Source organism: Aulostomus chinensis, chromosome 24 (genome assembly GCF_037954235.1).
Source record: "Aulostomus chinensis isolate RoL2024-O1b breed Wild chromosome 24, RoL_Achi_v1.0, whole genome shotgun sequence".
NCBI lineage: Eukaryota > Metazoa > Chordata > Actinopteri > Syngnathiformes > Aulostomidae > Aulostomus > Aulostomus chinensis.
The window spans coordinates 7,732,398-7,746,046 of record NC_141343.1 but is presented as its reverse complement, the minus strand read 5'-3'; the positions used below and the strand labels follow the sequence as shown (position 1 = coordinate 7,746,046).

Genomic DNA, 13,649 nt, shown 5'->3' with positions numbered 1-13,649 from the left:
ATGGGTTATCAAATAAAGGAATGGGATATCCATCCATGATGGGGGAAAATATTAAAAACATTTCGCTTGATATCTCAATGGTATGACAATCACGATGCCAGGCGTAATAATGGTGATTAGCTATTTATTCAAAAGCCATAGTCATGTAACTGTAAAGACACTGAAACGATTTATAACGAGAAGCAGTTGGAGTTTTTACCCCACGTTAGCAGACGTGTTTCCTCCGCTAGAAGTTAATGTGATCAGCGGCGTGCGTCGGCCAGCTGGTGATCCGCATTAAATTCTGTATCCACCGTACTTCGGGAACACGTGCTCTGAGTGTTTGCGAGTTAGAAATATGATCCTGATGAGTTGTATGCATGTGGGTTTAGGCAGACAGATGTTTTTCCTTCTTGCCAGGACTGCATTTACTGGCACAGAATCTTTTTGTGATACCCTGTGCGGACCGTAATGGCCTTTAATCGACATGAAGCGAGCTTACAAAGCTCAAGTCCACGTCGTCCAGCGTATTGAGGAAGCCGGGCTAACCTTGGTTGCCTCTTTAAAGCTGAAGGAACAAAATCTGCCAGTTGTCATTTTTTTCCATCGCTCCACCTGTGTCCGTCCATTTCCCTCTGTCAGGGATTCTGAGGGGCTAATCCAGGCCTTCAGCGTGTCACGATCAGGCCATTGTAACTCCCACCTGCTTGTCTGACTGACTACAGCGTGACTCTTCACACCCACCACATCACCTCCACTTCAGCATAGGAAGGACTTAAAATTCTGGCTGCTGACATACTAAAATAACCGCACACCACCCCACCGACCCCCTCCTCTCGTCTGACTGTGTCATCCTGTCTGTCGCCAGTCCTCCTGGTTCTCTACCACATGATGGAACCCCCCCCCCCCCCCCGCCCCCGCCCCTCGCTGTACTCTGCCTGTCTAATTCACTAGCTCCATCTATTTGTGCTGCTAGCTCCATTTGATTCTTCCAACATCTCCCCGTGGGACCATCTGTTCACACGAGCCTCCAAAAGCTGCCCTCAACCTTCACTTTGCTCATTGTGGTGTGGCAAAGCATAATCATGGCCGACGTCTGCTGAATTATCTACCTCCAACATTGAGTCTTGAATAAATGTGAGGTGAAAAAGTAGGCAACCAATTTGTCAAATCATTCTGCATTTTACTTCCACAACGTTATGCATTTTCTGTTGAAAATAATAATAACCTCTGCTGATTAGACGACTTTTTGTGTGGATATATAAACGCCGAGCTTGATTGACATCTCCCTCGCCCTTCAGCCTGAGGGGGAACAACTTAGACCATAATAATTTCTCATTAGTCAGAGACCTTGTGTATCACCTAGTACAGGGCTAATGAGTTACAGTAGCACTGGAAACACTCGTGTGTGTTTGTGTGTGTTCTGGATGTGAAATGAAGGACGCATAATGACTTGTTTAGTATTCGGGACTGTTGGACCTACAGTGAAGAGTTGAGACTCGTTCAGGTTTTGGCAGTTTGTATAAATCAGTGCAATTTGTAAATGGCAGTTCATATTTCACTCTCCAGATCAAAAGGGGGGCCGTGAGTCCGGTTCCACCTATGCACCAGGTGGCCGAACCCTGAGGAAATTACAGCTGACAGAGAGTTGCCCGCCATCTCCTTTTTCTGAGTTGCCCACAAAGCGCCACGCTTCCATTACAACCCACATTGTGGTTGGAGGTGGAATTGATTTGCAGCGACCACGACGCTCCAGAAACAAATTTGGTCATACAACCGTGTGACATCGATGCGGGTCGGTGTCGTACTTAGTACGGACGCATTAAAAAAAAAAAAAAAAAAGACCGTTAACACGCGTGAAAATCTGAAAACCGGGGGGAAATTGCAAGTATTCACAGTTCGCGGGGGTTGATCGTAACCACGTTGTAAGTAGAGCTTCAAAAGACGAAACGGGAACAAGAGACAAAAAAACATAACATCAGGTTTACCCCATAAATGACTTTTTGCTTTTGTGTGAAGCCTTTATCGCGCAGGTCGCTAAAAAACGTCAAGCTGTTGAGTAAAAAAAAAGAAAAAAATAGTTTAGATTAGATTATTACGTTTTCCCATTGATCATTTGATGAAGATTTCAACTCCTCTTGAAAATGAGTGCTCTTGCCACTCCTCCTCCTCTGCATATTCTCGTCCACTATCTCCAGCACCGATGCTGCCTTGGCCATTTTTTCGGAATTTGACTTTTGACTTTTCAATGAGGTTTCTCTTCTCATAATTCAAAGTCTTCCCATGTAAATCCGTCTGACCATAAGTTTGATTGAAGTTCTTCGGTCATTTTTCATCAATCTTCTCCATATTCACATCCACGGCTGACGCATCAGCGCCCGCTCGCCTGTCACCCTGATACCTCTGAGTGTCTGTGGCTTTGTCACCTCCATGTCGTGTCCTACTTTATCCCTGTCACACAGTGCTGGCCCATCTGGAATGCGGCAGCTCCTAACCTGCCTAATTCCTTTCACTGGCAGCAATTTCAAAGGTTTATGGAGCTTTAATCATTTCAATTAAATCAGGAATTCGGTCAAGGATGTTAGTATGGCACGTTAGCGCTGTGTATTAATCACCCCTGCTTACGTTTCAGGATGGAATGGGGAACCTCCATTTGAGCGAGGATGGGATTCATCTGGATGGAATCTCAGAGTTTCTTTTGCCTCTCTATGTGAACGAGATCCAATCCCGGAGGGTAAGTTGCTTCCCGTGCTCTTCTCACCCATTTGAGCTGATTTCTGTCAGTACGCCGTCGCGCAGACCAGCTCGGAATAACTACCATCGGCTGGCGTACGTGGGAAAAGCGCCACCGGACAGAGAGAGAGAGAGAGAGATCTCGCAAGAGAGAAACGAGACGAGCTGCTATCCACCTCGCAGTTTTGAAGAAGTTGCGATCAATTCACAAAAACTTGATCAATTAACAAAAAAGTCGTCACCCCCCCCCCCCCCCCCCCCCCCGTGAGCTCCGACTTGATGTTCCCTTGTGTTTGTTTCTGGAGAGGAGAGATTGCACTCCTCTGTCCAGTGCCCCTCTCTTCCTCATTTCCTGTCATCCTCCACCGGCGCACTATCAGGGCCTCCCATCGGCAGGAGATGGGTAATAGGCTGCCTATCGGCGCCTCTCAGGCCACAGACAACCCTACAGGAGATTACAGCTGATTACAGAGGGACCGGAGTCCCCCCGCTGGATTTCCAATCAAGCTCACATGATAAATTCCCCTCTTGCACTTCCTCTCTCCCCTTTTCTCCTCTTTGATGTTTAGTAGATTAACCAACACATCTCCAGAGCAAAGTTGATCCAAATTTCCTTTTCCTACACGAATCACAGAGCTCAGTTGTATCATCCCCGCATCAGTGATTAGGCATGCTGCAGAAAGCAATTTCAAGCGCTGGAAGCTGGGGTTCCATGTAAATTTGATTTTCGAGAGGAGTCAATGGAGGCAGCGGTTTCAATAGTGTGTACAATTTACCACAGCGCATTTGAGGAACAACTGGCGCACCCCTCTTCACACTTTGATGTTCCATTCGGAGCTAAACGCCGATTTAAATATATAACAGCCTTGGCAAACAAGTCAGGGTTACGGCACGCTCGTCTCAGACAAAGCGAATATCTCTTTCCACCTGCAGACGTTTTTACTGTCTTGTTTTACTGAGAGCCAGTGCAGCGGCCCTCTTATCTGCCCGCGCCAGAGATATTTTGCAGGACAAAAATCTCCATGGGTCACTCAATATTTCTCACCTGAGGAAATATGTCAAGCACACACAGCTAGAGCAGGGATTATGGTTATCCAATGAGTTCCCACCACGCTGCACAGTGCTTCTCCTCAGTCAGATAACCACCACTGATCAATAAGCTATTACCACAAACAGCAGTGAACACTGTAGTACACCCCAGATATTTTAAAGTTGAATGCACTATTTTTGCGTGCGTGTGTGTGTGTGTGTGTGTGTGTGTGTGTGTGTGTGTTCCCAGTCCAAGCCTCTGTTGAGGCAGAACTCTCAGTAGTTTTCATTTTACTTCCTACAGATCAATCGGTTGCTTTGAATCCTCATCAATGATTGAAGTTATAATCTGTGAATAGCAAGTGGAAATAGCTCTCCAAGTGGGTGGTTTTTTTTGGGGGGGGGGGGTTGTTTTTTTTCTGGCAGTAACTCTGATGGCTGGCAGCGAATTACAGGCAAAGTACCTCCTTGAATCAACACTCTCAGTAGCCCAATGTGCAATGGGACTTAACTTTGTTGTAAACTGCTGCATTTTTTGTGGCTCATGTTTATTTAAGTCGCTGGTCAAGCAAGAAAAAAAAGAAGAAGAAGAAGAAAAAAAAAATTCCAGGAGGTCACTTTAAATCGAGACTTGTGTTGTTTTCATGTGTCTCTTACATTCGGTACAGTCTCCGTTCATCAAAACATGATTCAAAGACCGGGATGGCGCAGTGGCTGTTCATGGATAATCACGTAGCAAAGTAATATTTTCAATGTCTATCGTCCTGCTGCAGGGACTGAAACACATTTCGGGAAAGCAGATTCCCGCCAAAACCACGCCATTATGAATTTAATGGGTTGTCAAGATAGAAATCATAACACGCATGTAGAAATTAAAATTCCCTCATAGCTCAGTGGCGATATCAGGCAGTTGACTATTTTTTCCCCCCAGATCATGCAGCTCGAAAATACAGGCCTGCTCTGAGCTAACGTGTGTTAGCCTGATCGAGTGACCAGGACCCTCACCGATGGCAGTGGCCTTGTTTTTTTGTTTTTTTTAAATAATTAATTCAGGGATGGATATTGTGCAAAACTTTCCTCGTCTCATCAGCGCTTTAAAATTAAAATTAAAATTCACTTTTCACAAAGTGAAACGAGCCACGTGACTCGTAGCAGTTCTCGCTTTCACACAGCCAAAACAGTTTCACGCCATGAAAAATACAGAATTGACCCATCTTCTGGTTTACTCTGCTGTGTTTCAGCCTGTTGGCATTTTTTTCAACTCAAAGCATAAACAAATAAATCACAGTTTGGAGATGAACTCCAGGTATTGAGGCATCTTTCAATTCTTGATAGCAATTCGGCCGCTGGCGCAGTAAAAGCAACCCCGGTTAAGATTTCTTGGTTACAAGGTTGGAGATGTTAGTTGTCATTTGAAGTGTACGATAGTTTCACCTTTTGCAAACCGCGTCGAATGTGACAGGAACGTACGGCGAACAAGTTGCAACCGAACAGAAAAAAAAAGGAAGGTCAGCTCGCCAGCGTGGCAGGTTTTTTTCATCCAACTGTCCAAGAAAAAAAAAAAAAAGACAGAGTTAGAAAAGTGATTTAATCACCTTCGTTGCTCGCAGCCTTTTCTGCACAAAAGATGTCATCAGTCATGACCTTCGTCTTGTCTGTCGCAGGAAACGACCTGCAGTCCTGTTAGTTTGACTTGTTAATTGCGTTTACTTGTGTGGCTCAATAAGTAAGAACTCGAGCCTTTTTTTTCTCATATGTTTCTTAAAATTACATTATTAAAATGATCAATTACCATCCGTAATGAAATGAAATGAGGCATTTTATGTCCAAATTTTCAGCTGTGTCGCCCAGGGATAAATTCATTTAGTAAATGCATATACCGCCTCAGAGAGGACAGATTTAAAGCCAAATTAAATTACTATTTTTCTACTAAATCCTTATTACTACACGATGTATGAAAACATTGAATATTTCAAGTTAAAGTTGGAATAGGATTTTTCCATACCAATTTTTTGGTGCCAACAACAAAAACAAGCAACCAATAATTGTTTGTAATGAATCAACTTAATGGTGCACGATGGTGATTCCCAAACGTTGTGCACGGTGACGTGAGGTGGCGCGCCAAAATAAAAATCTTAAAAATCCTCTCGAAACACCTCCATCAAAAATGTATCGGTGCTTTATGCTTTCCCCGCCTGTTTCTAGCACTTTTTCTGACTGAGCTAGCATTAATGTTCAGCCTGGCTGCCCTAGCCTAGCAGTTCTTCTGACTTTCCGTGAGCGCTTCAGTCGTAACGAAACCCGAACCCTAACCCAAGATGAGCTGCATTTTAATGTTCATATTGTTTAAAACAAGACATTTATTGGTTTTTTTTCCCAGTTATTTTCTATGACAATAAAGAGCAAGAGCATTTGTTAATGCTTGCAGCTTTTACAGCTCATGTAGCTCACTCTGCACGGTTAGCATTAATACCATGTTAGATAATATGTGATCAAAAAACGATCCATCCATTGTCGTCTTCCGCTTATTCCTCGCGGGGGGGCTGGAGCCTATCCCAGCATCAACGGGTGAGAGGCAGGGTTCACCCTGGACAGGTCACCAGTCCATCACAGGACCAACACATAGAGACAGACAACCATTCACACTCACAGTCACACCTACGGTCAATTTAGAGTATCAATCAGCCTCGTCCCCTCTTGATGTCTTTGGACTGTGGGAGGAAGCTGGAGTACCAGAGAGAACCCACACAGGAACAGGGAGAACATGGAGACTCCACACAGAAAGATCCTGAGTTGGAGCCGGGACTCGAACCTGGAACCTTCTTGCTGTGAGGCCACAGTGCTGACCACTGCACCACCGTGCAGCCCATCAAAAAATGATGTTGCATGAATTTTATGATAATCGTTCTGCGTATGTGACATCAACTTGGAGAGGTGTAACAATTTTTCTCTGACTTGCCAAATTGTTTTTTGTTTGTTTGTTTATTTGACAAGGGCTATTGATGTGAATTCTCTGAGTCTGTTCTCTGTCTTGTCATTAGTCTGACACCATGTGAATGCAACATCTGAAGCAAAGGTTGTTTGTCACGCCGTCATGTCTTCATTTCTTGTTTGTTTCCTTCCTATCTGTCGAAGGCTTACAAAGTTTAGCATCCTGTGAGAATGGTCCGTCTGTTGTGTAGGGGTACGCTGCTGGAGGCTGAATGTCTCAGTGGGTACAAGACTTAAAAAGTTTGTGAACCTCTGGTGCAGGAAATATCAAATATGAAAACATATTTCTGAAAAACAATTTCACAGAAAGCAAGCTGACTTATCCAAATGTAATAGAAGATTAAAAAAAAGGAAAGAAAAGCAACAGATCTTGACATTTGTGACGATAGCTCTGCAACATTTTTTTACTTGAAAAGCCACTCAGATAACTTAAATTATGGCACCATTGTTGCATTCAGCTGTGGAATTATGTGCACTCATGTTGGAAGGTTCAAGTGTAAACTGGACTGCAGGCGCTCAATAAAACGATGGCTCTGTGGAGTTTTGTGCTGCTCACGTTAACTGCAGTTTTCTTATACACCTGTGCCGAGCTGTCCGTCACAGCCGACAGGCAGATGGATGGAATATTCCGTACATTGTTTTTTTTCCCTCACCCTCGGGTCTTCCCCAACGCACTCCTTTCTATCTATTCATCCCTCCCTCCTCCTGTCAGCTTTGGCTGATGGCACTGCTCGGATACGTGTGAATCGCGGGGTGGGGAAAAAGAGGCTACTAGGAGGAGTAGGGATCATGAAAGAGGGCAAATAGAACCGTAATAGTAACCATTTGAAACTGTTTACACTCGAAATTTCAAGCATTCGATTGCCACACAACCGCCTCAATCAAGCCTCTGAAAGCCACAGTATAACTTTAATTCCAGGCATGTGAAATCAGTTTGGCACTTGAAATGTCACCCATCTGAAAGCAAAAGGGGGGGGGGGGGGGATAGCTGTAATTTGAAGCTTTTTACAAGCAGCGTTACTCTTGAAATTTCACCCGTCAAAAGAACATTGCATTTATAATTCACGCTCCCTTTTTTTTTTTTTCCCAGACCAGATGTTTGAACAGGCGTTCCTTTTCCCTTTTTACTTTCCTTACACAGAAACTTCAAAACTAAACACATCAAATAGCCCATGTTCAAAGACGAGTTTACTGCTTTAATGTTGCTGTTGGAGCTGATGGTGAAACATCTTGGTAATGGTAACACCACAATAATGGCAGCTCAGTGGCGCTGTTGTGGGTCTGAGAAAACACTAAATGCACTAAAAGTCCTCTCTCATTAAACTTTATGTACTTGTTGAGATTCTGTCTCTTGAATAACGCCAGTTCGGTCTCAGTCTTGACACTTTTATTATGTAGAATTCCTTGATATAAAACTATATCAATAGTTAATCTGTCAGGTAATGGAATGAATAATCAACAATCTGGATTATGAATTGTAGAATTACTCATTGCTAATGACATTGACATGTGCTCCAGCTAAATGCAAATGTAAGAGGAGAGAGACTGACAGGCAGATGTGGACCCAGAAAGAAGCAAGGACACGGGGACGGGGAAATATGGACGCAACAAACAATAATGACAATAACAGCGAGAAATGTAAAATAGCTAACAGTAATTACATCCATCTACGACCACAGCACAAAACTCAGGCACATTCTGGGTGAAGGTACTTACACGGTTGCAGTACTACCACTGATACGAGTGCAAACACAATACTTTCTCTTTATCCAGCCGCTTAATAACATTCCTGAGTAGGGGGGGGGGGAACTGATAAGTTTCTATCAATATCGATGCCGTTGTCGATTCTCCCCGTCAATCCGATTCCTTGTCAGTTCTCAGATCGGTTCCTGAGCTGTTCATTGAGTAGCAAAAAAGGAGTTCGACACACTCTTCTGCACCAAAAGCAACACTTTATTTCTCTTGCAAGGCGACAGCGTGCTTATTTCATGAGAACGTTACCGTCGTCAGCAGAGGAGCTTGTTCAGCCAGCAACATCAGCACCCGTATGTCAAACACATGGCATTCTTGGAATTTAACACGGTGCCTGGTGGACAAACGCTTCTGCATGTTGCTGGTATTCCCACCTTCGCGCGATCACAGCATCGCAATGATTGCGTACGGCAGCATTTTCGCTGTGTTTCGTGAAATGGAGCCCGATTTTAGACCGCTTCCTCCTCTCCGTGATGCTGCTAAAGATGGTGGATGCTGCTGCCTCGTGTAGTCTGATTCGTCGCAGAGTGTTACGCAATGTACCGCCACGCAAAATTTCTGGAAAATCGGAAAACGTCATGCAGGGAATTGAGAGAATCCTTCAGAAGAATTGATAATGTTGGAGGCATACAATTCTGATGGAATTGGTTAGTTGGAACCGGTTCTGACTTAGGATTGGTTAGCGATTTCTGTCCCTATTCCTGAGTATTGAATTGCGAGAATTCTAAAGTTTTTTGGGGTGAGGGTTAAAGCTTGACACGCACTCAGAAAGCCTCATTAGTCTTGAAATCGCCAAAATCTAAGTGAACGTCGAAGGAGCACCAGACAATTTCTGTGCATCTGCCACTCGTGCCTGAGCTTCCGTGACCCCTCAGCGATCGCGGCGGCGTCGCCAACTCGACATCAATGCGAGAGAGGTCACGTTTTACCGCCGCCTTGGGACGCTTCGATCCGCTACTTTTTGTTAAAGAATATTAATCCAAAGGCAATCCGTGCTGTCCAAGGAGAACATGATTCATCTCATGTTTGACTCCTTTATTTGTAATATATTTTCATTTGTGTCCCATTATGATTAAAATCTCAGTCTACACCGCAACACAATGCCCAGACACAGTTCATCAAATCTTTCCTGTTCAGACTCTTGGCTCTTGTTATCATCTCCAGGGACCCTGACTGATGTATAAATAGCGCTGGACGCAGGTGTATATTTATTGGAGTGAAACTTCTCCCTCACCAAAGATGGCTGCAACCACCGTATCTCCATTAAAGCCTGTAGACGACGGCAAAAAACCCTCCACTCGTTTAATTCTGACAGTTTAAAAGCAAAGCTTTTTTTGCGACGGGGGACGGGTGGTGGTGGTGGTGGGTGGGGTGGTGGGGTTTGTGGAGCCTCACAGATCTAGCAAACATTTCAAACAAGCTCAGTTTTCTGGAGCCAATTAAATTTGGCTAACTGCATTACACCGAAATACTCAGGCATTTAATAAAATATGTTAAATATGCCTGCGTGAAATAGAGACACAATAATTGCCTCTTTTTTTAGCTTGTGACATGTTTTTGTTTTTTTTGTCCCATGATATGTGCTCATCTCTGCATGTAAATTCGCTTCCAGTACAACAATAAAACATAATTACAGATTTAAATATTTCAGTGCAGATATTTGGTTAGGATTACAGTGGTGCTAAACCCCTTAGCAGTCCCATTTATCTCTCCTGGAAAACTTTAACGCTGACTCACAGGAAGACAGCGGCATTATACTGTATATGGTTGCTTAGTTTTAAATTATTTAATTGATGCAGTCTGCCGTGCTTCTGCTTTGGGCTGTGATTTTATTCATTGAATGCAGGGCAGCATCCCTCGCCTTACAGCAGCCATGGTAATTTTTCAGTTTGACGAGGCCCAGTGCACCTACAACAACGGGCTTCTTTTTATGTGCTTTCGCTCTGATCTCCACTTGACCTTCCTTAACAGGCGCGGCGACTAGCAAGCCTTTTCATGTGATCCTAAAGAAGTGGTGTCTTGTTCCCGCAGGAAAACCGCTTCATATACCTATAAACTCATTAAGGGGAGACTTCAAATCAAAAAGTCATGTTCTCCTTATTCGGCTCATGATGCGCATTTCTATTGGAAAAGAGCAAGAAGGGAATAGAAATTAATCAGATGACCTCTGCAGAGTGCACAAACTTGAGATAATCTTCTATAATTTGATGCCTCTTTTGGGAAAGCGTGAAGTTAATTAAAGCTGTTAGGCTGCATCACGGCGTACTCATCAGATGGAATTCAAATTAAATGCTGATTCATGTTAATTTTATTTTACAAACACAACAAAATAGAAGCCCGCGAGGGAATTTGCAAAGTAGATTTGGTTGGATTTAAAATAAAATAAAATAAAAAACATCTTTCTTCAAATGATCATGAATATTTGATTCCCGGAGATGTGCCGATACTATGTTTCTCCATGCGTTATTGCTGGGATTGTTTTATTGGTAGGTTTTTACTTTGGAAATCATTGCCACGTTGTCGACATTTTGCTACGATCAGTACAACTGAGTAGAAATGCGGATCATCGTTTTTATGCGATCCTCCCTTTTTGATGAAATAGCGTCAAAAATAAACATTCTGTCTATCAGTGATTGGAATAGAAATGAATCCCAAACCAGAAGAACAACGTGATTTTGCTCTCAAACATGTTTCAAAAACTAAAGGCTGTCTAGAGTTTCCTCTGGACTAAAATTTTTCGTTCCGCTGTTAATGTCCAACAATATTTCCTGCTGCAGGGATGCTCCTGCACTCATGGACACATTTATAAGGACTTTAGCGGCCTCTCTGATCTTGACATGACATCATCAGATAAACAACAAGTAAATAAATCAGCTGTAAAGGAGGATGGCGGCTTCACTGCGGCATGTCGGTGGTTTAAATCACAGATGACGCCTCACACACGGCGCATGGAGGAGACGCTCTTATCGTGTCTGCTGCCGGGGATCACTGCAGATATTTAATCCATGTATGAATATTATATTTGTTTACCTCTTACAACCTGCTAATACTCTTATATACTTTAACATTCAACGTGTTCAACTCTCAGCCGCAGCTGAGATTCATACGATAAATATGATTGACAGATGAGTGTGAGCGACCATTCACACTGCGACGATCGGTTTAATGTTGGCGACTGACAGTTTCCATTTCCCGTTCAACCTCGGTGATGAAGTTTTATTTTCACCACAAACAAGGTGTAAAAAATTAAGATGGCTGTCTAGAGAACACTTCAGAGACAGGGCGCACGTCGGTAACAAGCGCCGTTGCTTCATGCTGTTGCTCAGTGAAAGTGCGGTCAGGTTCTTTCAGAACCCCTGGCGTCTACCATCGCCTATCCCAGCTGACATCGGGAGAGATGCGGGGTTCACCCTGGACGGCTCACCTGTCCATCACAGGGCCATCAGGAGCAATTAGGGGATCAGTACTATTCAATCAGATCAATATACAGATCAATTACTCAAGGACACTTGGACATGTCACCGCGGGGAACGAGGATCAAACCAGCGACCCTTGCTAGATGACCACTCTACCTCCGAGCAGTGCCACCCCTTGAAGGGTATAGTTGGTTCTCAGTCCTGGACCAGGACAAAGCCTACCATCAAGACTTTATTGCATAGGGATCAAGGTACCTGACAGCATTCGCCACCTCTTTTGCTTTGTTTGAGTGGGTCAGCATACCATTCAGTTTGTTTAATGCGCCTGCAGCATTTCATATTCACATGGAGGAGACACTTGACACTCTCTGAGTATCGTACGCTGATGACGTGCTTGCTTTCTTGAAGACCTTTAAACACGTCCGAGGGCTGTGCAGAGTGCAGTCCTCCAAGCCCTACAGTGCCATGAGTTTTGAACTGAAACCAGAGCAAAAACTCTTCCAGCAATTCTCTGGAACCCAAGTGGATTGGAAAGTCCCCAGTTCTGGCGCACCCAGATTTCGCTCACCTTTTCACCCTTTGGACAGATGCTTCACGCAGGAACACCAGCAAAACAGAACGATCACCTTTATCGTGGAAATCAAGAGTTCTTGGCACTCAAGTGAGCGATTTGTGAAAAATGTAAAGATGACCTAAATTACGCCCCTCATTTCACAGTTTTCACAGACAACAACCCCCCTGACCTTTGTCCTGAGTTCTGCCTTACTTGATGCAGTCGGCTGGGTGGGACAGCTCGCGGATTTTGACTTGGACATCAGATATCGGCCTCACAAAATCAACATCAATGCGGATACCTTATCCCCTTGTCCCCAACGCCAAGTATTCTGAAACATTTCATCAGAATGATCCGGGTTTTGTAATCCCTTATTTTTGCTATGCCAGATCAAATTAATCTTGTCGGTGAGAGGCACGGTTCACCCTGGACCCTGGCATCTCAGGGCCAACACACAGAGACAGACAACCATTCACACTCACAGTCACACCTACGGTCAATTTAGAGTATCAATCAGCCTCGTCCCCTCTTGATGTCTTTGGACTGTGGGAGGAAGCTGGAGTACCAGAGAGAACCCACACAGGAACAGGGAGAACATGCAACACAATGGAAGACAATGTATGAAAAATAACAAAACTTAAGTTGGAGAAAAAGAAGTCTCACTGGATAAAATAAAAAAGAATAAGACACAAAACTTTTGTCAGCACATGACTGTTTTTATTGAACCACCCTCCGAAAAAAATAGAGGCAGCCTTCTGAGAAAAACCCAAAGAGTGGCGATAGGAAAGGAAAGGTCATGGAGTTCAAGGGAGACAATCTGCACCAGCGGAGAATGACAAAGCTGACACACGAAAAGGGTTCTTGAATGAGTGGAACACGTTACACATTGAGAACAGGCTCCTCTACAGAAAAACCACAAGACAACTGGACCCCACTGACAAAGACTATTGCGACAGGAGATAGAGCCTCGTGACGGGGTCTTGTACGCAACTTCAGAGTCAAGCCTAAGCCACAAAAGCGTACCAGAACCAAGAGGCACTCAGAAACTTTAAAGACCAAAGAACAGACGCGGAGCTCAGATACAAGTGACCGAAGAAGAGGAAGGCGGTTCTCGTCACTGGCTACCCTAGCGGTGGTTGATCTGAGCAAAACTCGCCTTAGAGACGGGAAAAGGGAAACATCACAAATGGAGTAGC

General features: G+C 44.0%; 1 protein-coding gene across 2 annotated transcripts in view; it reads left to right on the top strand.

The window, feature by feature from the left end:
• Positions 1 to 13,649, top strand: part of LOC147238619 (zeta-sarcoglycan-like) — a 48,384-nt gene that overhangs the window by 15,683 nt on the left and 19,052 nt on the right. For both annotated transcript variants that reach the window (XM_086198090.1, XM_086198091.1), the window contains one exon: positions 2,612 to 2,713. In XM_086198090.1, the coding sequence (XP_086054216.1) occupies positions 2,612 to 2,713 (102 nt within the window). The remainder of the gene's footprint in view (positions 1 to 2,611; positions 2,714 to 13,649) is intronic.